Below are 27,329 nucleotides of genomic sequence, written 5' to 3' on the forward strand. Positions count from 1 at the left end.
CTGCGGCGCGGTAGTCAATACCCAACAGTGATGACTTGGAGGCGGCGGCGACTGTCGGAGGACTCGAGGAATTTTACAGGTAAGATTTTACAAAAATTCCTTTTTTCTTTACATTACTAGCTGTTAATTTTTTCAGCGCTAGTTAGTTGGATCTTCGGATGAAGACGGCGTTTGCGGAGCCGGGAATCGGACTGACCGTCCTGGTTTTCCAGGACAGAGGGTCAGATGGATTCCCAGCCCGCCATCGAGCATTTTGCAGGCTGTGTGTTCGCCCTGGCCTCGCAAACGACCCATCCCTGTCCATCAGGGATGCAGCCATGTGAGGTGGCTACCTCACTGGACACAGCATAGGTTCGTCCGTGCACTACTAGTGTCCTGCGTTTCTTGCTGGCGGCACTCCCCTGCCATCTGAGGATGGGCTATTTCTCGCTTGTTATGAGGCACCCCACGCCATCCTATACAGGTAAGTACATTCTGTGTGGTGCCTCTGTCTCGGGTCGGCAGTCCTGTGTGTCTGTGGTGTCCCCTATGTCTGTGCATTTTGGGCTCCCTTTTCCCGGTCCCTGCGGGGGTTTTTATTTTCTCACAGCAGCGCTGTGTGGGAGATTGGGGGGTCCCTCTCCTAAGGTCACTTTAGGGTGCTGGAGGTCCAGACACATTCGGCAACCGCTGAGGGGTTAAAAAACAGCCGGTCCGCCATTTTAAGTGTGGGCTGCATGTCCAGCTTCATTATGGGCGTTTATGCAGCATACTATGTAGTGATTTTGGTGCCTTGCGGTGCTATCTTGCGTGTGGCATGCAATCGTTTCAGAGCACATGTCGGCGGCCATTTGGCCGAAGCCTCCCATTACTTTTCAATAGGCATCCATTTTCCCTTGGCTTGCAGCCTAGTTCAGCCTCCAGCAGTGACATCACTTCCTTCTTTCTCACAGAGCCGACCGAAGGAGCTGGTAACACACTGCGGGTTTCTGTTCGGCTTTTATTTTCCTGTCCTACTTTGTGCAATCTTCCTGGTCAGTTTTTGTCCCTGCGGGGGTTCGGTGTCTGTCTTTACAGCAGTGCGCTGCGGGGTCCGTTTAAAGGGGCAGTTTATAAAAAAAAAAAAAAAAAGTTTTTTTATTTCTGTTATGGAATCCCAGGACAGCAAATTCCCTCCAGCTTTGGTGGGGGATTCAGGATCCTCTGAATCTTCTAACCAGACTAATTTGGCGGCTATTATGGCATTTTTTGTGTCAAAAATGGATGTGCTGATGTCTGGACGTGCTGCTAGGAAAAGACCTAGGATTTCCTTTTCTTCTGAGTTTGACATGGTTGCTGTAGGTAGCATGGCCCTTTCGGGGGCTCGCTCTTCGCAAGAGTCTGAGGGGGAGGCAGAGGTCGCAGGGGTAGATGACTCTCCCCCCTGGGTCGCCCGAGGAAAGCACAGCTATGGATGAGTTGATCCTAGCAGTAAAGGAAACCCTACATTTGGAGGATGAGCCCACCCCTCCGGGCGTTGTCCTCTTTTGGTACACACAGAACCCGCAAGACGGCGCAGGTTTTACCTTGCCCCGCAGAGTTTCACCATAAGGTGAATGAGCTATGGCGTAATTTAAAACACACCTTCGTGGTGCCTAAGAAGTTTCAACTTCTCTACCCTTTTGCGGCCACTATGGCTGCGCACTGGTGTGTGCCTCCTCAAGTGGATCACACGGTGGCCAGATTGAACAAGGCTACCTTAGTCCCCACCGAGGACTCCCCAGTGTTTAGGGACCCTACTGATAGGAGGCTGGAATCTCTTGCCCGACATTCCTACATGGGGGCGGGTTCCATGCTCAAGCCTATTTTTGCCTCTGTAATGGTGGCTCAGGCTGTGGCGGATTGGACCAAGGTGCTCAAACGCACCCTCATGGCTGACTCTGCCCCTCCCACTACAGTGGAGATGGTGGATCAGATTTATCGAGGGGTCATGTATTTGTGCGATGCGGCTCTAAATGAGGCCACTTTGGTGGTACGCCTGTCCAGCGTCGCAGTGATTAACAGTCGACAAAGCTGTTCGGCTGATCAGAAATCCAGGAAGACGGTGTCTAACATTCCCTATGCGGGGTCTCGCCTTTTTTGGGGAATCCTTGGATGAATTGGTTAAGAGTCACTGGGGGCAAGAGCACTTTGCTGCCCCAGAACTCTAAGGGAAACATTTTCCGCGGTAAGCGGGCCCCCTCCTTTAAACCTATTCAAGGGTCCTTTCGTGCCTTCAAGGCGCAGAACAAGGGAAAACCCTTCAAGGGCCAAGGTGGCCAGAAAAAGCCCTGGTTCGGCAAACAAAAATCCGGCCAGGCTGGTAAGGCGGCTCAGTCTGCCTCTGCCTGAAGGGACGCCCTCACCTATTTTAGGGGTGGGGGGATGTTTGCGCCGTTTCCTCCAACCTTGGCTGCGCCGAATCATGGACAGATGGGTTCAGGAAATCATTCGGTCAGGGTACAAGACAAATTTCTTTCACGGCCGGCGGACAGATTTTTTCCCTCAATCTTCATTTGACCCAGGGCGGTTGCAGGACCTGCATCAGGCGGTGCAGGATCTCATCGTCCAGGGGGTTGTCGTCCCGGTGCCTCATCGGGACAGGTTTCGGGGTTTTTATTCAAATTTGTTCACTGTGCCTAGAAAGGAGGGCAAAGTGCGTCCGAATCTGGACTTGAAAGCGCTGAACCGCTTCGTGCGCGTTCGCAAATTCCGCATGTAATCACTTCGCTCGGTGGTGGCCTCCCTGAATCCGGGGGAGTTCCTGGCCTCTATAGACCTTAAGGATGCATATCTGCACATCCCCATTTCCGAGGGTAATCAGAGGTACCTCCGATTCGTTATTGCGGAGGATCATTACCAGTTTGTGGCGTTGCCTTTTGGTCTCGCTTCGGCTCCAAGGGTCTTCACCAAAGTCTTGGTGCCTGTTGCGGGCACAGGCCATTGCGGTCTTGGGATATCTGGACGATCTCCTGTTAAGATCGAGTGCCAGTCAGAGCCTGTTGCGCGATCTGTATACTACGGTCTAGACACTTCAGGAGTTCGGTTGGTCAATAAACATTCAGAAGTCGACCTTGTCGCCTTCGGTTCGTCTCCCGTATCTGGGAATGGTTCTGGACTCTGCTCAAGCAAAGGTGTTCTTGCCGGAGAACAAACTCCGGACCCTGCAGAGTGAGGTCAGGTCCCTCAGGGACAACAAATCCTCATCACTCCGGACCTGTATGCGGTCCCTGGGATTGATGGTGTCCGCCTTCGAGGCGATACCATTTGCACAGTTTCACACACGATCTCTCCAAGCGGAGATCCTGGCCAGGTGGGACAGACTACCTCAGTCCTTCGACCTGAGAGTGTCTGTCTGAGTCACCAAACCAGAATGGATCTCTTGTGGTGGCTTCAGTCCCTGGCGTTGTCGGACAGAAAATCCTTCTGGCCAATTCCGTGGACGGCGATAACCACGGATGCCAGCCTGTCGGGCTGGGGTGGAGTTCTGGGCAACCTGTCTGCCCAGGGCATTTGGTCGGAGGAGGAATCCTCTCTCCCGATCAACATTTTGGAATTAAGAGCGATCAGGCTGTGCCTGCTCCACTGGTCGGATCGTCTTCAGGGGCGCCCTGTACGGGTGCAGACAGACAATGCCACTGCGGTGGCGTACATCAACCACCAAGGGGTCAGGAGTGCCCGGGCGGCCCAGGAAGTGACCAGTATTCTGTCTTGGGCTGAGACTCATGTCTAGGCATTATCGACAGTGCACATTCGGGTGTGGAGAATTGGCAGGAGGATTATCTGAGCCACCAGACCCTGGACCAGGGCGAATGGTCCCTGCACCCGGAGGTATTTCAAATGCTGTGCGGGAAGTGGGGTTCCCCGGATGTGGATCTGTTCGTCTCAGCTAAACCACAAGGTGGAAAGGTTCGTGGCAAGAACGCACGATCCTCTGGCAGGCGCCTTGGACGCGTTGGTGGTGCCTTGGCATCAGTATCGTCTGATTTATGCCTTTCCTCTGATTCAGTTGTTGTCCAGGTTCCTTCGCAGGTTAGCCTCGGAACAAACACTGATTCTGGTAGCGCCGGACTGGCCTCGCCAGTCCTGGTACGCGGACATCGTTCACCTGGCCGTAGAGCCTCCATGGCGGCTGCCAATGTGGGAAGATCTACTGTCTCAGGGACTGATCTTCCATCCTGATTTACAGTCGCTGGCTTTAACGGCATGGCTGTTGAAAGCCAGTTCCTGAGAGACAGGGGTCTCTCCTCAGAGGTCATTCCTACCTTAACCAAGGCTAGAAAAGCCTCGTCTGGTAAGATTTATTACCGAACTTGGAAAGCTTATTTTGCCTGATGTTAGTCCAGGGGTTTCTCTCCTCGTTCATACTCGGTTGCGAGAGTGTTGGCTTTCCTCCAATCGGGTGTAGACCAGCGCCTTGCATTGGCCATGATTAAGGGCCAGGTTTCTGCACTGGCTGTTCTTTTCCAGCGCCCTGTGGCGTCTAATTCCTTGATTCACACCTTTATTCAGGGTGTGCGTCACTTTGCCCCTCCCAGAAGGGAGCCCTTGCCTCCATGGGACTTGAACTTGGTTCTGTCCGTGTTGCAACGGTCCCCGTTTGAAAACATCAGGGAAATCTCGTTACCTCTGCTGTCCTAAAAAGGTTGCTTTTCTGGTGGCGATCACTTCGGCTCGCAGAGTGTCGGAGTTGGCGGCGTTGTCCTGCCGTATACCTTACCTGGTGGTTCATAGGAATAAGGTGGTCTTGCGACCTAATCTGTCCTTTCTGCCAAAGGTTGTTTCGGATTTTCACCTCAATGAGGACATTGTCTTGCCTTCGCTTTGTGCGAACCCTAAGCATCCAAAAGAGGTTGCTTTGCATTCTCTGGAGGTTGTCAGGGCGATCAGGGTTTACCTGTCATCGACTGAATCCTTTCGCAAGTCGGATTCTCTTTGTACTTCCTGAGGGTCCTCGGAAGGGTATGGCTGCGCCTGCGGCAACCATTGCCAAATGGATCAGAAAGACCATTGTACAGGCCTACTCGTTGCGGGAACGGGTTCATCCGTTCCCTGTCAAGGCGCATTCTACCAGGTCGGTGAGTGCGTCCTGGGCTTTCCGGCATCAGGCTTCGGTGGCCCAGGTGTGCAAGGCTGCGACTTGGTCGTCGGTGCACACCTTTTTCAAATTTTATAAAATTGATGTTCTGGCGTCAGCTGATGCCTCTTTTGGCCGCAAAGTTCTCTGTGCAGCAGTGCCATAGGGGACTCTGGCTTGGACGGGTCCCTGGCTGTTGGGGTTTTTTCCCCTTGGTTATTTGTTTTCCTGGGTTGTTGCTCATGTTGAGCCCTTTTTTGTTACCAGAAGGTTCCCTTGCTGTTCATGTAAGGTTCCTTTCTCTGATGTGGGTACTGCGTTGTTTTTCTGGCGGTTGTGTTGCCCACCCCTCATGTCTACACTGCTTTGGGACATCCCCATTAGTGAAGACTGTGTGAATGGGGGCGACTGTCGGAGGACGTAAGCGAAAACTGAATTTTTGTAAAATCTTACCGTAAAATTCCTTTCTCTGTGTACTCCGAGAGTCGTCGCCCCCGCCCCTCTTTGGGGTTTTTTTTTTATACACTATCACTGCTTGCGACCAAACTGAATTGGGATGGCTATTGCAGGGGGGTATTGGACTAGGACAGCCCCCATGGGTGTGACTATGTAGATAAATTGTTCTCTTACAAGTCTTATGCCTAGAAACTCCAGTGTAGAGGAAGCAATACCCCATTAGTGAAGACTGTGTGAATGGGCGGCGACTGTCGGAGGACTCGGAGAAAGGAATTTTACCGTAAGGTTTTACAAAAATTCAGTTTTGTCTTTCTTTTTTTTTTTTTTAAAAAAAGTAAATAAAAATCACACAGGTGATCAAATACCACCAAAAGAGAGCTTGATTTGTGGGAAGAAAAGGACGTAAATTTTGTTTGGGTACAGCATCGCACAACCGTGCAATTGTCTTAAAGTAACGCAGTGCTGAATCACAAAATAGGGCCTGGTCAGGAAGGGGGTAAAATCTTCCGGGGCTGAAGATGTTAAAGTAGTTAAACCCTTGTTTTCTTGTGGGCCTGTTGGCAATTCTATGTTGCTCACCCCACAATTTTATTGCTTTAGGTTTGTCCCATGGTCTATCAAAAGTACTGTATGATGACATAATAGGAATTTAGACTTGCTTGAAATTCCTCTTTCTCTTACGTCCTCCGACAGTCGCCGCCTCTTCATATTCGTCACAATGGGGTAATTGACCTTTGCTCCGTAGGAGTAGCTAGGCAACAGAATATGTCAATATTAAAGCTTTTAGCATATCCCACCCCCAGGGGGTGGTCCCCTCAGTCAATACCCTCCTGCTTCCTGTTCCATACCTCAGTTTCATTGTCTAGCTTTCAGGAGTCAGCTGGCTGTTTCTGTGCTGGGGCATTTTGTCTCAGCCTTTATCTTCTTTTTGATTTTATTTGAGTTTTTTTTTTCTCTTTACTTGGCTGTTACTTTTGTCAGCATTGGTTAGTTCTTCTGATGAAGAGGATCGTGCGGGCTGGGTCTCGGGCTGGCCCCCCTGGTCGCAAGATGTGGGCCAGTGGCTTCCCAGCCTGCCATCGAGCGTTCAGTCAGGTATTTTTCCTGGCATATGTAACGACCCATCCCTGTTCGCTGCGGGGATGCTATGGTGAGGTGGCTACCTCACTGGACGCCATGCGGTTTCGCACCACAGTTCTACTGCGTCCTGGCTGCGACTCTCCCTGTCACATGTGCAGTGGCTTGATTGCTTGTGCAGGTCCCCCATGCCATTCAGAAGGTAAGTGTACTCTGTGTGGGGACCTGTATGTTTAGTGGGTGTCAGTCTGGGACTGTGTAACCCTGCATGTCTGTTCACACTATGGGGCTCCCTGTCTGGATGCTGCTGTGGGCTGCAAGGAGGGGGACTGTGATACACTGTTCTGTGTTCCTAACTGTGTGATTTCTCTGTGTGACATGCTATATGTTGTAGGGCATGCTGTGGTACATGTTTTGTGCAACATGCGGCGGCCGCTGCTGCGGTCCGCCATTTTCAAGTTAACTACGGGCTTATGAGGGCTTCTTCTATAAGCTGGGAGCGGCGGTTTTGGCGCCAAACGCCGCCATTTTGGCGGCGATCGCTCCGGCCTCATGTAGCACTGCATTTGCCTCCTCCCCCGGCGGCCATTTTCGTGTAGCCTTCCATAGGCTTTATAGGAGCGGCTTCTGGTACATCACTTCCTTTTCCCTGGGCACACCGATCGATGCAGCAGCAGTGATCTCTCCAGGTTTTTATCCTAATTAGTCCTGTGTCCTTGCCTAAGTTTGTAGTTTTCCCTGTGGGGGTCGACTTGTGCAGGTGTGTGTGAGCGGTGGGCTGCGCTCGCCGCGCTTTTAAAGGGGCAGTTACCCTTTTTTTCTCCTACACACTTCTGGGGGCATGGATTCTCAGGAAAGCAAATTTCCTCCCCCTTTACTGGGTGGACAAGGGGCTGCTGCTGTTTCCCCTGAGGGGGGCGATTTGGCCACAGTTGTGGCTAACCTGGCTGCTCAGGTGCAGATGCTTGTGGCTGCTCAATCCAATAAACGGCCCAGAGTTTCAATATCCTCTGATTCAGAGGGCGAAGGTGATGGGGCTGCTATGGCTGGGGTCCCCTTATCGGGGTCCCGTTCATCCCTGGACTTTGCAGGGTCGGAGGGGGATGCAGAGGTTGAGGGGGTTGATGATTCTCCCCCTGGCTGGTCTGAAGAGCTTGCAATCATGGATGAATTGGTTGATTCTATCAAACAAACGCTGCATTTACAGGATGAACCGTGTCCACCTGCCGTTCTGGCTTCTTATGGGACACTTCGCAGGTGTTTTCCTGTACTGAGGATTTTCAGCACGCTGTTAGTGAACAATGGCGCAATCTAAAGAAACCTTTTGCTGTGCCAAGTAGGTTCAAGCTGCGTTATCCCTTCACACCCGCCACTGATGAACGTTGGTGTGTGCCGCCTCCGGTGGATCACGCGGTGGCGGTTTTGAATTAATCCACTGCGATTCCGGCAGAGGATACCCCGGTGTTCCGGGAACCTACGGACAGGAGACTGGAGTCTCTTGCCCATCATACTTACTTGGTTACCGGTTCCATGCTAAAAGCTATTTTTGCTTCCCTTATGGCAGCTCAGGCTGTCACGGATTGGACGCAAGTACTCAGGCGCGTCCTGGTGGCTGATTCTGCCCCGCCGACGACTTTGGCAATGGTGGATCAGATCCATCAGGGGGTCATGTATTTGTGTGATGCGGAATTGGATGTCATTCCTTTGGCTGCACGTGTGCACAGCGTGGCGGTGTTGACACGCCGTTTGATTTGGCTAAAATGTTGGTCTGTGGACCAATCGTCTCGCAAGACTTTGGCTAATTTGCCCTATTCGGGATCTCGTCTTTTTGGCGACTCACTGGATACGCTGATTAAGGGGATCTCTGGGGTTAAGAGCACGCTCTTGCCCCAATCTCACAAGGCTAAGGACGCTCAAGGTAAGAAGCACGCTTCGTTTAGGCCCCCTCAGGGGTCCTTTCGTGCCTTTCGGTCGCACTATAAGGGCAAACCCTTCAAGGGTCAAGGCTCCCAAAAGAAACCGTGGGCAGGTAAGCAGATGTCCGGCCAGTCCGGATCCGCTGCCCATAACAACGCGGCCTGAAGGGACGCCCTCACCCAGTTCTGGGGTGGGGGGGCGTTTGCTCGGTTTTCTTCAACCCTGGCTTGCCCGCGTTCGGGACAGGTGGGTTCAGGAGATCGTTCGATCCGGGTACAAGATCGAGTTCCTGTCTCGGCCGGCGAACAGGTTTTTTCCCTCAAACCTTCAACTGTCTCCAGAGCGTTTGCGGGATCTACACCTGGCGGTGCAGGACCTGCGGGCTCAGGGAGTGGTGGTTCCGGTGCCTCATCGGGACAGATTTCGGGGGTTTTATTCAAATCTGTTCACTGTGCCCAGAAAGGAGGGCAAGGTACGTCCAATTCTGGACTTGAAAGCTCTGAACCGCTTTGTGCGGGTTCGCAAGTTCCGCATGGAATCCCTGCGCTCGGTGTTGGCTGCTCTAGTTCCGGGAGAATTCATGGCCTCCATCGACTTGAAGGATGCGTACCTACACATCCCCATTTTCGAGGGTCACCAAAGGTACCTTCGTTTTGCCATTGCGGAGGATCATTATCAATTCGTGGCGTTACCCTTCGGTCTCGCTTCGGCTCCGCGGGTTTTCACCAAGGTGCTTGCACTGGTTCTGGCCTTACTGAGAACCCAGGGTATCTCAATCCTGGGGTATCTGGATGACATTCTGGTTCGGTCTGCGACCAGTCGGGGTCTGGTGAAGGACCTGTCCGTCACGATGCAAACTCTGCAGGAGTTTGGTTGGACGATAAACTTCCCAAAATCGACGCTGTGCCCGTCGGTTCGTCTTCCCTATCTGGGTATGATTCTGGATTCGGTTCAGGCAAGAGTCTTCCTACCGGAAGACGAGCTCAAAACGCTTCAGGACGAAGTCAGGTCCCTTCGGGACATTCCGTGCTCGTCCCTCCGGACGGGCATGAGGTGTTTAGGTTTGATGGTCTCGGCTTTCGAGGCGATTCCCTTCGCCCAGTTTCACACGAGGGATCCCCAGGCGGAGATCCTGTCCAGGTGGGACGGGCGACCACAATCTCTGGATCTTCAGATATCGTTGAGTCCTCGCACGAGAAGCAATCTTCTGTGGTGGCTATAGTCCCCGGCGGTGTCGGGGGGCAAGTCTTTTCTTCCGCTTTCGTGGACGGTGATCACCACGGATGCCAGCCTGTCGGGCTGGGGTGGTGTTCTGGGCGTTCTATCCGCCCAGGGAACTTGGTCGGAGGAGGAATCTTCTCTTCCGATCAACATTCTGGAATTGCGGGCAATAAATCTTTGCCTTCAACGCTGGACGGACAAGCTTCAGGGCTGTCCGGTTCGGGTTCAGACGGACAATGCCACAGCGGTGGCCTACATCAACCACCAAGGGGGCACCAGGAGTGCTCGAGCGGCTCGGGAAGTGGCCGACATTCTGTCTTGGGCCGAGACGCACGTCCCGGCGATAACGGCAGTTCAAATTCCGGGGGTGGACAACTGGCAGGCGGATTATCTGAGCCGCCAGACTCTGGACCAGGGGGAATGGTCGCTCCACCCGGAGGTCTTCCAGATGTTGTGCGCGAAGTGGGGTCTTCCGGATGTGGACCTGTTCGCGTCTCGTCTGAACAACAAGGTGGGAAGGTTCGTGGCAAGGACGCACGATCCTCGGGCAGACGCGTCAGACGCGTTAGTGGCTCAGTGGCATCAGTATCGGCTGGTGTATGCATTCCCACCAATTTAGTTGCTATCCCGGTTCCTTCGCAGGTTGTCCTCGGAACCAAAAACGGTGATTCTAGTGGCGCCAGACTGGCCTCGCCCGTCTTGGTACGCAGACCTCGTGAATCTGGCGGTCGACGCTCCATGGCGTCTGCCTCTTCGGGAAGATCTTCTGTCTCAAGGACCGATATTCCATCCTGCTTTACAGTCGCTGGCTTTGACGGCCTGGCTGTTGAGACCGAGGTCCTGAAGGATAGGGGTCTCTCTCCGGAGGTCATTCATACTTTGATCAATGCTAGAAAGGCCTCTTCGGGGAAAATATACTACCGTACTTGGAAGGCCTATTTTGCCTGGTGTGAGTCCAGGGGGTATTCCCCTCGCTCATACTCGGTTTCGAGAGTGTTGGCTTTCCTTCAAACGGCGTGGACCTGCGTTTGGCGTTGGCCACGATTAAGGGTCAGATTTCTGCTCTGGCCGTTCTTTTTCAACGCCCTGTGGCGTCTAATTCTCTGGTTGGCACTTTTGTTCAAGGGGTGCGACATCTGGTCCCTCCTAGGAGGGAGCCTTTGCCTCCATGGGACTTGAACCTTGTTCTGTCCGTGCTAAAACATTCTCCTTTTGAAAAGATCAGGGAGATCTCGTTGCCTCTGTTGTCCAAAAAGGTCGCCTTTTTGGTGGCGATCACTTCGGCTCGCAGAGTTTCGGAGCTGGCAGCTTTGTCCTGCAGGTCTCCGTATCTGGTACTCCACTTGGATAAGGTGGTCTTGCGACCTAATCCTTCTTTTCTTCCGAAAAGGATTTCGGAATTTCACCTCAATGAGGACATTGTCTTGACTTCGCTTTGCGCGGAGCCTAAGCATCCGAAGGAGGTGGCCTTACATTCCTTGGATGTTGTTAGGGCGATCAGGGTTTACCTGAATTCGACAAAATCCTTTCGCAAGACGGATCCTCTTTGTCCTTCCTGAGGGACCTCGGAAGGGCATGGCGGCGTCGGCTTCTACCATCGCCAAATGGATCAGACAGACCATTGAGCAGGCATATGCTTTGAAGGGGAAGGTTCCTCCTATGCCTGTGAAGGCGCACTCTACCAGATCTCTGAGTACGTCTCGGGTCTGTCATCATCGGGCTTCTGTGGCCCAGGTGTGTAAGGCGGCGACTTGGTCGTCCGTTCACACCTTCTCGAAGTTCTACAAAGTGGATGTTCAGTCATCGGCAGATGCTTCCTTTGGCCGCAAGGTTCTTAGCACGGCAGTACCTTAAGGTCCCTTGTTTTTGGGCCCGTGGCTGTTTGGGATGTTTTTATCCCTGGGTTATTTGTTCTTCCTGGGTTGTTGCTCCTGTTGAGCAAAGTTTTTTTTTTTTCATGCTGCCCAGCTGGTTTCCTTCCTTTGGTAAGGTTCCTTTCTCTGATGTGGAGACTGCGTTGCCTTAGGCGCGGCTGCGTTTCCCACCCTTCATGTTTGCACTGCTTTGGGACGTCCCCATTGTGACGAATATGAAGAGGCGGCGACTGTCGGAGGACGTAAGAGAAAACGGAATTTTTGTAAAATCTTACCTGTAAAATTCCTTTCTCGGAGTCCTCCGACAGTCGCCGCCCCCGCCCCTCTTTTGGGGTTTGTTTATGTACTCTACTGCTATTCTACTGAAACTGAGGTATGGAACAGGAAGCAGGAGGGTATTGACTGAGGGGACCACCCCCTGGGGGTGGGATATGCTAAAAGCTTTGATATTGACACATTCTGTTGCCTAGCTACTCCTACGGAGCAAAGGTCAATTACCCCATTGTGACGAATATGAAGAGGCGGCGACTGTCTGAGGACTCAGAGAAAGGAATTTTACAGGTAAGATTTTACAAAAATTCCGTTATCTTGGAGTGGAGAACCGTACAGGACACGGGCCCTTCCCCCTTGGACTTGATCACTCCTTTTATTGCTGGTTTAAAAAAAAAAAAAACCCTGAAGCCTCACAGCGGGATTAAATTTATATGGAAACGCTTTTAGGGGTGGACCTAGCAAAACTTTTTACCAGTGTCCAATCACCTGAAGGTAGCCGCATATAACCCATGCTATGACTGTCCTGTACACTTTTTGTTTTTGTATGGTCCACTTTGCTAATTTTGTTTTGGGGAATTCTTAATCAACATTTGTTTATCTAGGTTGAATTTAGCATTTGTGAAGCCAAAAGAACTGGTCAACAGAGTGCAGTCTCTATTAAGGTTCTTGGACGAAATTCCAACAGCAAGAGGTTTTATGGTTATGTGGCCACTCTAAAAGATAACTTTGGTTTTATTGAAACTGCCAATCATGATAAAGAAATCTTCTTTCACTACAGGTAAGTTCAGGTTTTTTGTGGTGTTGAATTTTCCAATTGTATAACATATTTCTTGTGGTCCACCTCCCATTTCAAAGATGGTTTGTTAAAGTTAGCTTCACTTTTTCTACGATGCAGCTCCTGGATCTTCCACAGGTGTCCAAAGCCCATTACTTCTTGGTTTTATGCATAAGTTGAACCCACCTTTTTATGCCAAGTCTTACCCACCTGCTTTTGCTCCCAGTCCAAATTGATAACCAATAGGGAGTGCGGTCCAGTAAATTTTACTTTTCATTTCCATCCAATTGCTGTGACCTTTTGAACACTGACTGGATTTCCTCTGTTGCACTCCATACATAGAATACCTTTTTGTTGGACAGTTTCTAGTAGTAAAAGTGCCGTCAGTTAACTTTCATTGCCAAAATAGTAGGTCCTGAATGGTGCTCATTATCTAACCCCCTAAATCTGTCTTTGAATGTGTAATGATTTGGTGCTCTTAAATTTCCCCAGAGTTGGGAGTAACAAGTGTTTCTGACCTCTGTTGACTTGTTTGTGAATTTACACTTGCTGTTGGGGTTGCCAAATATAATAGGTGGGTTAGGCCGTGTTTTTCTGCTTCTGTTAAGCTACAAAGGCAGGCCAATGTGTCTTGGCTGCAATGCTTTGCAACACGTAAACAAATGAACCCCTTGTGTTTGGTGAACAAGAAAAACGGACATGACCTTTTTGAGTGAGTGGGGTCTCCATGCACCCCTCAATCTAATGATAGGCTTTGCCTGGACTTATCCTTTAACCTAACACACGCTAAACCTGCTCCATGCCACATTCTAAACCTTCTCTATCTAACTCTGTAAAGCAAAAATAGCTGTACTTTGCTTTTTTGCATCTGGTCCAGTCTCCAGCGATGGAAGCTAGACTTACTATGGGGCTTCTGTTGGGTGCCTCTCCTGCACCCACCTCTACACCGAAGCCCCTGGTAACAGCTGAGCGTGGGACCGGACCCCATCGACTGCACAATAGTTTAAGTACAGTGATTTTTGCTTTACAGGGTTATAGACTAGCTTTAGAATGAAGCACAGAGCAGATTTAGGTTTTGCCTGGACTTATCCTTGAACGATTGTGGCGCTGTATTTCCATTCAAAAACGGTTTGGCTGTTAAAGCCCTAATTTGTGTATTTTTTTTTTTTTTTTTTTCTGCTATCCATAAAGCGAGTATTCTGGAGATGTAGATAAGCTGGACCTTGGCGATATGGTGGAGTACTGCTTATCCAAAGGCAAGGGAAACAAGGTCAGCGCTGAAAGGGTCACAAAGGTTCATCAAGGTAAGACTATAAAGCAAAGTATCTTGTTCTGTGTGTGTGTGTCTCTATCTATGTATGTGTATATGTATGTATGTGTGTATATATATGTATGTATGTATGTATATATGTATATGTGTATATGTATATATGTGTATATGTGTGTGTATATATATATATATATATATATATATATATATATATATATATAATGTATATGTGTGTGTGCTGTTCTGTGCGTCTTGGCAACAGTGAGTGTCTTGTCTGACAGTTAATTTGCTCAGATCCTCTTAAATGTTTTTAACCACTAAGTTTTGTGGCCATTTTTAAAAAAAATGTTTTGTTTTTTTTGTTTACATGATTAAAAAAAATCAATTTCAGGTCTGAAAACCAATCCTCCCCCCACATAACATTTTCTGAAAGCCAACACCCTAGAACAGTGATGGCGAACCTTGGGACACCAGATGTTTTGGAACCTTTTCCCATGATGCTCAACCAAACTTCATTGGTACATAAGCATCATGAGAAATGTAGTTCTAAACATCGGAGTTCCCAAGGTTTGCCATTGTTGTCCTAGAATATAAAATAATGGTGTTTAAACAGTGTTACCAGTGCCACAGATATGTGAATGTGCTAACCATTTTTCATTTGTGCTAGAACAATAATTGCACTTGCAAAGTCTGTCAATTGCTCCTGTTTATACACTATTCACTTAAACATCAAATACAGCTATTCAAAAGACATATGTATGCAAAGCAGTGGCAAACAGTTATGGTGTTTCACTGTGTGTATGCTTGACTTACAATCCACTGTGCTCCAACGTGCTACAAAATAACAAATCACCATAGAAATTTGACCCCTATGCAAAAATGGGTCAAAAAGTGCTTTTTGTTACGTTTGGGGCGGCTTTGAACACAACGTTTTGAACAGCATCTGATTTGTATGATGTGAACCAAACTGGCTTGCTATGGTGCTGGTTCACATATATGCTGTGCAGCGGCAGTGCGATTTTAGAGTCCTGTGCATTTTAACAGCGTTGCGGTCCCCCCTCAAGGGGTCTGCTACGAATTCTAAGGGGAACCCCATGCCGAGGGGAAAAGAGCCTCTCCAAAAGCCAGACCCTTAACTGAGCATGCAGCCTGTCAGGCCAGGAAAAGGGGGAGGTGGGGTACAAGCAGGCAACCCCACCCCATGTTGATGGGGACAATGGCCTATTCCCCACAACCCTGGCTGGTAGTTGTGGGAGTCTGTGAGCACGGGGGTTATCAAAATCTTGGTCACGCCCCCATGTGAGTGAGTATTTATTACATTATACCCCTACTTCACCAAAAAGTCTCAAAGTAATAAAAACAGTTTAAGTCCTTGGCTTCAAAAACCAAGAAAAAAAAGCACTCCCATGTGACATCGTCCATCCAGCCTGCATTGGTCAATGACGTAGCGGGGGGGCAGGGTGGCCCCACCACTTGGCTATTTAGGAACTATCGGGTGGGGGGGGTTATTTGTTCCTATACACAAACGTTTTCGTTTTGCCTTTCAGTTTTATTTCTGTGTTTTTAAAAGGTGAGTTTTCACATGTACTTTAACTGATATCGGCAGCAACTGTATCAATACAATACTAAGCTACCAATCCACTAATCACTGGCATTAGTGATTTTGTAGCAATAAAGGGATCACTGCTACGTAACCACATGGCCCTAACTAAAGTAGCAAACCTTGTTTGAAAACTAGACTTAAATTTCTTCTAACTGTTAAATTCGTGCTGTCTATTCTCATAACGGTTTCCTTTTTATTTTTTCCCCCAACCTTAAGTTAATGGATCCAGTGATGAAGTGAATCCTATGGTGTACTGGGGAAAAGTTGTGCGTCCCCTGAGGAGTGTAGACCCTACACAAACTGAGTACCAGGGAATGATTGAGCTTCTAGAAGAAGGTATGTTTTTCAATGCACAACTAATTTGTAGGATTTATGTAAATGAATGTTGAGATCGAAGTTCAGTTTGGAAAAAATCTGATTGTGTTCTACAAAACCATATTCAAACAGAACTAAACTGCATCTGAACGCCACAAACCGAAATACATTTTCTCTATCGTTCATTGACGGACGCAGTTCTCTGATCCATATCAGAAGGGGTTTTACTGCCCCCTACAGGAGTGGGACACTAGGCAGAAAAGTTCTAGCTACGCCAATGGGCAGTCCCGGAAGGTACACCCTCTCTACCTGCATAGAATGTCCGTTTTAATCTGCCTAGTCAGTACCCTGTTCCTTGCTGGGATCTTTGGCACTGGCATTTTTTAATGTAGACTTTTTTTTTTTTTACTAGCTTTTTTTTCTCCAGAAATTTTTCCTGAGAGATCTTCAAGAAACTATGCTGGGCGACGGGCTGGATCTCTATATCCAGTGGTCACCCCAGTCTGGCCAGTGAGCGTGTGCAGGCCTTATCTTCCGCACTGTTTCGGCCGCGATATAGTCCCACTGGACGGGGACTGGCCCAGCGAGTTAAATAAAATGTCTCACCAGGACGCACACGAAAGGGTCTAGGCTTATGTCGCAGCATTCCTATTTGGCCGACAGCCCCCCCCCCCCCCCCCCCCACTTCGTTGGTGTGGGGTCCTGTCAGGAGATGGCACCCGCCTGTGTTCCTGGTATGGTGAGTAAACATAACCCTCCCTCTTCCCTGGCGGATTTTGGGGTGGACTCGGACCCTAACACTCGTGGGTTTCCCTCTATCCTGTTGTGACCCCCCCCTCTCCACGAGGAGGACTGTTTGGGCCTACCTGGGGCTGAGACCTGTTATGCAGGCCGCATGAGGGGCCGGGGAGTGAGCCGTCCACGGTGCTCGACCGATCGTGCGGGGGGGGGGCCTTTGTGAGGTTCCTGCAGCTGGAATGGTGTAGATAGGCTGGCGGGGTGTCCCCCCTGTGGGTCCCGATTACCACGTTTTTGAGCGGGGCCGCCATTTTCTTGTAGCCTTCGTCTGTTTCTATGGTGGCGACCATCTCGGTACACCGGTTTTCGGCCATTTAGCGGTGGATTTTTTGCTGTGAAGGCCGGTGGGAGTTCCTGGAGGCATTCTTTTGGTGGGAGGAGCCCCTCCCCTTACCCCAGGCAGCTCCCTGGCTCATTTCCTTTCATTGAGCCACCGCTGGGACCCTCCTAATCTGATTGCTTATCTGGGGACAGTGAGTCACGAGGGTAGTCTCTCCCTCTCTGGGGGGGTTCATTGGCGTGTGCCTGACCTCCGGGGGCGCTGTAGCGCTGCTTCCTAATCCAAATTAAATTTTTTTTTTTTTTTGCTAATTTTGCTGGCGGGTTTCTCAGGTTCATTATGGACCCTGCAGGCCATGTGTCCTCACCTGATCCCCTCACGGATGCCGCAGGGTCTTCCGGATCTCCACTGTCCAATGCATTTTCTGAAGTTCGGGAAGCATTTGGGCCTAGGTGGGAGGTGCGCTGAAATGTTTTCTCCACCTACCCCTGCCTCATCTGAGGTCTTGGATTCTGAGTGACTCAGATGCCGCAGACGTGGGCCTCCCTGCCGGGTCTGTTGCCTCGCGCCCTGTCTCCTCGGATGATGACATTTCTACCTCCCCTGCCGCACTTGATACAGACGCTGGTGGATGCACTGGCTGTTCGGCGCGTTACACCCTGCAATTTGGAGGACGCAGCGGTGGCTGCGCCTAGGATGCAGGTAGCATCTGGCAATCGCATGCCATCCGGAGCAGCTTATTTTGTTAGCATGCTCATGTAGGATGGGACTGTCTGAGACGTTCCCCTGGGGTGTTTAAGCGGCTGCTAGATGTTATCCTTTTTGGGGAGTCTCTGGTACAGAGGACTGTTCAGCCTTTGGATGTACGGTCTCTAGGCTGAATAGGTCTACCTTTTTGTTCCAGTTGAGGATCCCCCGTCCTTTAAGTTCTTGGGGGATAGGATGGCGCAGGCTATGGCCCGCGATTTGTACTTCCTGGCGGAGTCTGCACTGAGAACAGTGTTCAGGTTTGCCCTTGCCACGCAGTCTCTTACTGATGGGCGGAGCTGTTGGATCATCTGGCGCAGGGGCTGCAATTGTTTGCGATGCCACGCTGGACGAGGCTCCTTTGTATGGGTCACCTGTCGGTTTCGGCGGTGGTTGTCCAGCATATACTTGACCCCGTAGTGTTGGTCTGTGGATCAAACTTCTAAAGAAGGCCTTAATGGATCTCCCCTTTCAGGGGGATCGCCTGTTTTGCGCTTCCCTGGATGACATTTATATAAGAGTCTCACGGGGGACAGAGTGCTTTTTTTTTTTTCACAGGCTAACAACTACGGGCCTTCGTTGCAAAAAGGGTTCCTCCCTTTCGGCTCACAAACAGTTTCTTCGTCCCTCGGGGACAGTCCTTCAAGACTTCTTCGGGTGGTTCCAAACGACCCTGGTCTGGCGAACAAGAGTTTTTTCCCAGACCTGCGGACAAGGTTTCCTCGGCCTGAAGGTGCGTCCCCACCCATCTAGGGGGAGGGGGTGGGGCGTCCTTGCCGATCCTCGGACCTGCGGCTGGCCCGGATCCCAGGCAGCTGGGTTCAGCTCATGCAGTCCAGTTGCAAGATTAAGTTTCGATCGTTTTTTTTTTTTTTTTCCGGTGAGGTTTTCCCTTCCAATGTACGACTGTCCCCGGATCGCTTGCAGGCGCTCTGTGGGGCAGTTCAGGCTCTGGTTTCAACAAGCTGGACCTACTGGCCCTTGATGGTTCAAAAATTCAAGATAGTAGCGGTTCGCATGATGGCTTTCCTACATCAGGGGGATTCCTGGCCTCCAAAGACATCAAGCTGCCTACCTTAACATCCCATTATGTTCGAGACGCTCCTTTTTTTTTTTTTTTTTTTTGCCGTGGGAAAGGATCTCTATCGGGTTGTGGCGTTACTCCTTGGTCTCGCTTTTGCTACTCGGGTCTTCACAGGTGTTGGCTCTGGTCCTGGCACTGTTGCGGCAGCGGGGCGTATCGGTCCTGGTTTCCTGGCTGATCTGCTTCTCTGTGGATGCCCCTACGGTGCTGTCAACCAAGTTGGAAGTCACCATGAGAACTCTGATAGAGTTCAGGTGGGTTATGAATCTTCAGAATCTTCAGAAGTCATCCCTGGTCCCTTCCATGAGACTGGACTATCTGTGCCTGACTTTGGACTTGTCCTCAGTCCCCTCCGGGGAAAAAATCAGACTTAGGTTCGACTGTTACTGTCCCACACATCGTCGTCGGACCTGCATGCGAGTTCTGGGGCTGAGGGTGTCGTCTTTCTGACGGTCTCTTTCGCTCACTCCCTCTCGGGGATCCCCCTGAAAGCAGTCCTTCTTGAATGGGACTAGAATCTAAACTCTCTGGACTTGGGGATCTGGCTGAGCCGGATAACAAAGGAGTCTTGATCTGGACTCCTTCCTCCCCTTTTTTCTGGACAATTGTCACCGCAGAGGCAAGCCTGTCAGCGTGGGGTGGAGTCTTTGGCAGGTTCTCTGCTTCGAGAGTGGTCCCTGGAGGATCCAGGTTACCGGTTACTGTCCTGGAGCTGAGAGCGATCCGGCTTTGCCTAGTTCACTGGATCGGTCACCTGCAGCTGTCCAGTGCGCGTTCAGTTGCCTACGCCTCGACCGTGGCTTATGTTGTTCACCAAGGGTGTCCTTGCAGACTTGGAAGTTACCATTCTTCCTTGGGCAGAGCACCTTGTTCCTGCTTTCTCTGCTGTTCCCTTTCCAGGTGTGGAAAAATTGGCAGGCGGATTGCCTCAGTCGACAGGCCTTGGATGCAGGGGAATGGTCCTTTCATCCGGAGGTGTTCCTTGCAGTTGTGCCTTCGTTGGGGGCACTCTGGACGTGGGCCTGTTGACGTCTCATCTACAGGATAGTGCAGGGTTGTGGCCAGCTCCTTGGACCCTCTGGCGGATGCAATGGTGGCACCATGGGTTCTGTCATAGGCAAGAACATTCGCTAGGTTTAACATGAACAATGCTGAGAGTTTGGCATGGTCACCTATGCAAGGCTGACGCCGGCATGGTCGTGTGAGTGCTCACGGGATGGGCCAAGGTCAGTGTTGGCTGCTGTCTGCCTTTCCTCCTCTCAAGTTGCTGTCTAAGAATTCTTCGCAGGATCGAGGTGGAATAGATTTCAGTCATTCTTGTGGCTCCAGACTGGCCTTGCCGAGCTTGGTACGCCGACCTGGTCAGGCTAGCCTCTGACGCTCCTGGGAGAATTCCTCTCAGGGAGGATTTGTCTCCAGGGCCAATCTCCCACCCGGCTTTACGGTCGCTGGCCTGCCAGCTTGGCTGTTGAAAGCCAGGTGTTGGACAGAGATTATCTGCTTCAGTGATTCCCACCCTGCTTAAAGCGGGGGCAGCATCTTTTAGGATGTTTTTTTTTTCATCATTTGAGAAAGTGGTATATTGTGTGATGGGAGTCTCCTTGTTCTCCCCGTCGCTCTTACTCGTGGCCTGGATCTTGGCTTCCTTCAACGGGGAGTTGATCAAAAGTTGGCCTTGGCCTTGAGTACTGTCAAGGGTCATGCTTTGGCAATTCTTCTTCCAAAGGCTGTTGGCCGCCCGTTCCCTGGTGCGTAACGTCTTCCAGGGGGTGCGACACTTGGTTCTTCTGGTGCGACATCCGTGACCTACTGGGGACCTTAATTTGGTGCTATCGGTTCTTCAAGACCCTCCGTTTGCGAGTATCGAGGGTATCCCCTGCCTACCTTCTTTCAGAAGGTGTCCTTGGTTGCTGTCACTCTGCGCGCAGGGTGTCAGCACTGGCGACATTGTCCTGTTGTTCTCCCTATATGTTGGTACATGGGGCCAAGTGGTACATCACCTTCGGAGGGATGAACGAATCCAGACGGTTTCTAGTGTTCACCTGCACAAGGACATTGTATTACCATCTTGTGTCCTAAGCCCCCACATCCTAAGGAATGTGCGTTGCATACTTTGGATAGAGTTTGTGCACTCAAGGTGTACTTGGCGGCTACTGAATCTATTCGTAACTCGGGTTCGCTCTCTGTACTCACGGATGGCCCAAGAACAGGGCTGCCTGCATCTGCTGCGACTGATTCCAGATGGATTGGACAGTCGGTGGTGCAGGCTTATTCAATTAAGGGTCAGGTCCTACCTTTCCCTGTTTCGGCGCATTCTACTTGGGCACGTGGTGCTTCCTGGGTTTTTTGCCATACAGGCATCTGTGCTTCAGGTTGCATGATGGCTTCCTGGTCATCTGTTCACACCTTTACCAAATTTTACTAGGCGGATTTGCTGGCATTGGCAGATGCCTTTTTTGGCCGTAAAGTTTTTGCTGGCTGCTGTCTGGAGGGCTTTTGGCCTTCCTTGAGGGTGTTTATTTTTTTTTCGGGTGGGCCTCATCTTTTGTTCTGAGTCCTATGTTGCCTGGTCGGCTATGTTTAGCTTTGGGGACTTGTTCGTTCTTGCTGTTCCCACCCCTCATTTTATGGCACTGCTTTGAGATGTCCCTTCTGATATGGTTTAGCGAACTGCATCCGTCAATGAACTGGATTTTTGACTTGATGTAAAATCCTTTTCTTATGTTCATTGACACTCAGTACCTGCCCCTCTATTTTGAGTTGGGTTGGTGTTACTTTCTGAGTGCTTTGATACAAAACTGACATCCTATGCAGAAAGAAACGTTTTGGCCACGTTGCTTTTAGCAGCGTTTTTTCTGCCTCCATTCAAAATCAATGGTTCCCTATGGGAATCAGGGAGCCTATTGATTTGAATGGAAGTCGCACCGCTAGTCGGATCAGGAGGATCCGACTTGCGGCGCGATTTGCACTGTGAGAATCTTGAGGGGGAACTCCACGCCAAAAATGGGGAAAAAAACTGCGTGGGGGTCCCCCCCAGGTTCCAAACCAGGCCGTTAGGGTCTGGTATGGAATTTGAGGGTAGCCCCACTCCGAAAAAAACGGTGTGGGGTCCCCCCCAAAATGCATACCAGACCCTTATCCGAACATGCAGCCCGGTAGGGCAGGCAGGGGGAGGGGAACGAGCAAGCGCGCCCCACCCCAAAGCACCTTGCCCTCATGTTGATAAGGGCCTCATCCCCACAACCCTGGCCGGTGGTTGTGGGGGTCTACAGGCAGGGGGCTCATCGCAATCTGGAAGCCCCCTTTAACAAGGGGCCCCCCAGATCCCGGACCCCCTCCCTATGTGAATGGGTATGGGGTACACTATACCCCTACCCATTTAGCCCATAAAAGGCAGTGTATGTAAATAACGACAGGAGACATTTGGAAAATTTATTAAAAATCTTCATCTGTTTTTCTCTGCTCTGGCCTTCTCCCTCTCCTGGTCTTCTGCTCTTTTGCTGTCCGCTCTTCTGCTCTTTTGCTGTCCGCTCTTCTGCTCTTTTGCCGTCCGCTCTTCTGCTCTTTTGCCGTCCGCTCTTCTGCTCTTTTGCCGTCCGCTCTTCTGCTCTTTTGCCGTCCGCTCTTCTGCTCTTTTGCCGTCCGCTCTTCTGCTCTTTTGCCGTCCGCTCTTCTGCTCTTTTGCCGTCCGCTCTTCTGCTCTTTTGCCGTCCGCTCTTCTGCTCTTTTGCCGTCCGCTCTTCTGCTCTTTTGCCGTCCGCTCTTCTGCTCTTTTGCCGTCCGCTCTTCTGCTCTTTTGCCGTCCGCTCTTCTGCTCTTTTGCCGTCCGCTCTTCTGCTCTTTTGCCGTCCGCTCTTCTGCTCTTTTGCCGTCCGCTCTTCTGCTCTTTTGCCGTCCGCTCTTCTGCTCTTTTGCCGTCCGCTCTTCTGCTCTTTTGCCGTCCGCTCTTCTGCTCTTTTGCCGTCCGCTCTTCTCCTTCTTCCTCCGGTCCTCCTCCGACGTCTCCGGTGATTATGCCGGTCTCTGCAGCTTGTTATATAGCCATTGTGGGAGTGGCCCCAGATGACGTCATCAGACGGCCCCGCCCCCCTCATGTCACAGATTACGTCATGTGATAAGGGGTGGGGCCTCCCGATGACGTCATCGGGGGCCACGCCCACAATGGCTATATAACAAGCTCCGGAGACCGGAATTATCACCGGAGACGTCGGAGGAAGAGCGGACAGCGGACAGCGGAAGAGCGGACAGCGGAAGAGCGGACGAAGATTTTTAATAAACTTTCCAAAACCTCTCCTGTCATTTACATAGCCTTTTATGCGCCGAATGGGTAGGGGTACAGTGTACCCCATACCCATTCACATAGGGGGTCCGGGATCTGGGGGGCCCCCTTGTTAAAGGGGGCTTCCAGATTCCGATGAGCCCCCTGTCCGCAGACCCCCACAACCACCGGCCAGGGTTGTGGGGATGAGGCCCTTGTTTCAACATGGGGGCAAGGTGCTTTGGGGTGGGGGGTGCAGAGCTCCCCCTGCCCCAAAGCACCAACACCCCCCCCCCCCCCCATGTTGAGGGCATGTGGCCTGGTATGGTCCATGGGGGGGTGGGGCTGCTTGCTCGTCCCCTCCCCCTTTCTGCCCTACCGGGCTGCATGCTCTGATAAGGGCCTGGTTTGGAACCGGGGGGGACCCCCACGCAGTTTTTTTTCCCATTTTTGGTGTGGAGTTCCCCCTCAAGATCCTCAGTGCAAGTCGCATCATCCTGATCCGAATTGCGGTGCGACTTCCATTCAAATCAATAGGCTCCCATAGGGAACCATTGATTTTGAATGGAAGAAAAAAAAACTTATAACGTGACTGAACGTACTTTCATCACGTTTGGTTACGTTCGGCCGCGTTTGAAACGCCGGGAATCACACGTTCGAATGCAAATAATTGCGTTTCAAAAAACGTCCCTGAACTCAACTGCCATCAAATGACTGTAAACGACCCTGTGTACATGGACAGATAAGATAAAATGTAGATGGGTTCAGGGGCTTCCGAAAAAAACGCCCAACTGCTCCTAAACGGCCATTTACAACATCCCGTGTACATGGAGCCTAAAGCAAACAGTCCATCCATGTCTCCATGCTTTATTTTGCTGAGAAACCACTTTGAAAAACACCCTTCCATCAGCGAGCTTGAGTAAGGGCAGATTCATGTAGCATTTACTTCCTGGAATACATCTGCCATTGGCACATACATGCAGGCAGGAGGGGGTGCTTAGTTGGTCAAATCTTTTCCCTCCCTGTATTAGACAGTGGTCACCACGGATGCCAGTCTTTCCGGGTGGGGAGGTGTCTTGGATCGGAACCCTGCTCAGGGAGCTTGGACATTGAAAGGGTCGACTCCCAATCGATGTCCTGGAACTCCGAGCGATCAGGCTGTGCCTGAATCACTCGTCGTGGCTAGGGTTTCATGAGCTGTGTCTCCAGTAAGGCACCTCCGAGGTGTATCTGACGTCTCGGCTCAGCAGAAAGGTGCACAAGTTTGTGACAGTCACGGGATCTGCTAGCGGATGCCACAGACGCGCTGGTGGCCCCCTGGGGGAATTATCGTCTGATTTACGCCTTCCCTCTCAAGCTGCTTCTTAGACTCTTGCACACGATCCAGGCAGAAGGAAATCCGGTCATTCTAGTGGCCCCAGATTGGCTTGCCGGTCTTTGTACGCTGACCTGGTGCGGCTGGTCGCAGACACCCCTTGGAGACTACCTCTCAGGGAGGTTCTGCTGTCCCAAGGCTAATCTTCCATCCTGCTTTATAGTCGCTGGCTTTGACTGCTTGGCTGTCGAAAGCCAGGTACTGAAGGATAGAGGTTTGTCTGAGTCAGTGATTCCTACACTACTGAAAGCTAGGAAGTCTACTTCTAGGAAGATCTGCCATCGTACCTGGAAAGCGTACATTTTGTGGCGTGAGACGCTTTGTGTTCGCCCTCGCTTTTTCGGTGGCTGGGGTCGTGACCTTCCTTCAACTTGCGGTTGAGCAGAAATTGGCCTTGAGTACCATTTTCAAGGGCCAGGTGTCTGCTTTGGCGGTCTACCAACGACCCTTGGCCATGCATTACCTGGTGCTTACATTTATTCAGGGGGTTCGACTTTTGACTCCACCAGTGCGGTCCCCACTACTGCATTGGGATCTCAACTTGGTGCTTTCAGCTCTACAGAAATCTCCTCTTATTCGGGAGATTCCCCTGTTACGCTATCCCAGAAGGTGGCCTTTCTGGTGGCTATCTCCCCCTGTGCGCATGGTGTCTGAATTGGTGGCGTTGTCATTCCCCTTAGGTGGTTCACAAAGATAAGGTGGTTCTTTGCCCCAGTCCGTCATTCCTTCCAAAGGTGGTCTCTGATTTCAATCTGAATGAGGACATTGCGTTGCCTTCCCTGTGTCCCAGGCCAAAACATCCTAAGGAAATTGCGTTTCATTCCTTGGATGTGGTTCAGGCTATTCGGGTGTACCTGGCAGCTAGTCTTTCTTTTAGGAAGTCGCTCCTTATTTGTGCTTACAGATGTGCCTCAAAGGACTATCTGCTTTTTCGTCCATTTCTAGATGTATCAGACTGATGGTGACTCAGGCCTATTTGATTAAGGGTCAGGTTCCTCCTTTCCCTGTGAAGGCGCACTCTTAAGTGGGCGCTCAGTGCTTCTTGGGCCTTCCGCCATCAGAAACGCAGGTGTGAAAGGCAGCTACTTGGTCATCGCTGCACACATTCACAAAATTTTGTGTATGTGTTGGCATCTGCAGATGCCTCCCTTTTGGCGGCAAGGTTTTGCAGGCTGTGGTTTAGGGGGCTTGTTCCCTCTTTGGGGGTGTAATGTTTTTCAGGTGAACTCCAGTTTTGGCTTGGCTCCTGTTACCTGGTTGGCTACGGTTTAGCCTTGGATTTTTTCTCGCTGTTCCCACCCGTCATGTTTGACACTGCTTTGGGACGTCCCCTTGGTTAAGATCATCAGGAGCTGTGTCCGTCAATGAATGAAAGCGAAAACTTTAACTTGCTGTAAAATCCATTTCTCTGATGTTCATTGACGGACACAGCACCCACCCTTCTTTGAAGTTGTATTACTTTGGACACTGCTTGCTTGTAACAAAACGGAGTACCTATAGCAGAGAGGGAGAGTGCCTGGGACTGCCCATAGTCATACACTTTTTTTTTTTTTTTTCCCCCTCCTGTAGGGGGCATTTCAAACCCAATGGTTAAGATCAAGCGCTGTGTCCATCAATGAACATCAGAAAAATGGATTTTACAGGCAGTCAAAAATCCCATTTCTCTTACGTCCTCCGACAGTCGCCGCCATCTTCATATTCGTCACAATGGGGGTATTAGTCCCTGCTTCGTAGGAGTAGCTAGGCAACAGAATGTCAATATTAAAGGTTTTAACATATCCCACCCCCAGGGGGTGGTCCCCTCAGACAATACCCTCCCATTTCCTGTATCCATTCCTCAGTTTCAATGTCTAGCTTGTCAGGAGTGGCTGCATGTCTCTATGCTGGGGCTTTTGTCTCAGCCTTTTTCTTCTTTTTTGATTTTATTTTGAGTTTTTTTCTCTTTCTTTAATTGCTGTCCAGGTTCCTTCGCAGGTTGCACTCGGAACGAAACAGTGATTCTGGTGGCACCGGACTGGCCTCGCCGGTCCTGGTACGCAGATCTCGTAAATCTGGCGATCGACGCTCCATGGCGTCTGCCTCTTCGAGAAGATCTTCTGTCTCAAGGACCGATCTTCCATCCTGCTTTACAGTCGCTGGCTTTGACGGCCTGGCTGTTGAAACGGAAATCCTGAAGGATAGAGGTCTCTCTCCTGAGGTCATTCACACTTTGATCAACGCGAGGAAATCTTCCTCGGGGAAGGTCTATTACCGTACTTGGAAGGCTTATTTTGCCTGGTGTGAGTCCAGGAGGGTCTCACCTCGCACCTACTCGGTGTCTAGAGTGTTGTCCTTCCTTCAGATGGGTGTCGACCAGCGTTTGGCGCTGGCTACAATCAAGGGTCAGATGTCTGAGCTGGCCGTTCTTTTTCAACGTCCTGTGGCATCTAACCCCTTGGTTAGCATCTTTGTCCAAGGGGTGCGACATCTGGTCCCTCCGTGGAGGGATCCTTTACCTCCTTGGGACTTGAACCTTGTTCTGTCCGTGTTACAGCGTGCTCCTTTTGGACAGATCAGGGAGATCTCGTTGTCTATGCTGTCCGAGGAGGTCGCATTTTTGGTGGCGATCACTTCGGCTCGCAGAGTGTCGGACCTGGCGGCTCTGTCCTGCAAGTCTCCGTACCTGGTCGTTCACTTGGGTAAGGTGGTCTTACGACCTAACCCTCCTTTTCTTCCGAAGTGCGTTTCGGTTTTTTTTCATCCCCATGAGGGCATTGTCTAAGCATCCGAAGGAGGTACAGTTACAATCCTTGGATGTTGTTCGGGCGATTAGGGTTTACCTAAAGTCGACTGAGTCTTTTCGCAAGACGGATTCCTTGTTTGTACTTCCGGAAGGTCCTCGGAAGGGCATGGCGGCGTCGGGTTCCACCATCGCCAAATGGATCAGACAGAC

The 27,329-nt window shown here is 50.8% G+C and overlaps 1 protein-coding gene across 2 annotated transcripts in view; it reads left to right on the forward strand.

Annotated features, from left to right (window-relative positions):
- The window catches only part of CSDE1 (cold shock domain containing E1), a 208,419-nt gene that overhangs the window by 138,341 nt on the left and 42,749 nt on the right, over nt 1-27,329 (forward strand). For both annotated transcript variants that reach the window (XM_082246093.1, XM_082246094.1), the window contains 3 exons: nt 12,495-12,670; nt 13,859-13,971; nt 15,757-15,876. In XM_082246093.1, coding sequence (XP_082102219.1) covers nt 12,495-12,670; nt 13,859-13,971; nt 15,757-15,876 — 409 coding nt within the window. The remainder of the gene's footprint in view (nt 1-12,494; nt 12,671-13,858; nt 13,972-15,756; nt 15,877-27,329) is intronic.

Source organism: Pelophylax lessonae (assembly GCF_965119305.1).
Source record: "Pelophylax lessonae genome assembly, chromosome: 2".
NCBI classification, from domain to species: Eukaryota; Metazoa; Chordata; class Amphibia; order Anura; family Ranidae; genus Pelophylax; species Pelophylax lessonae.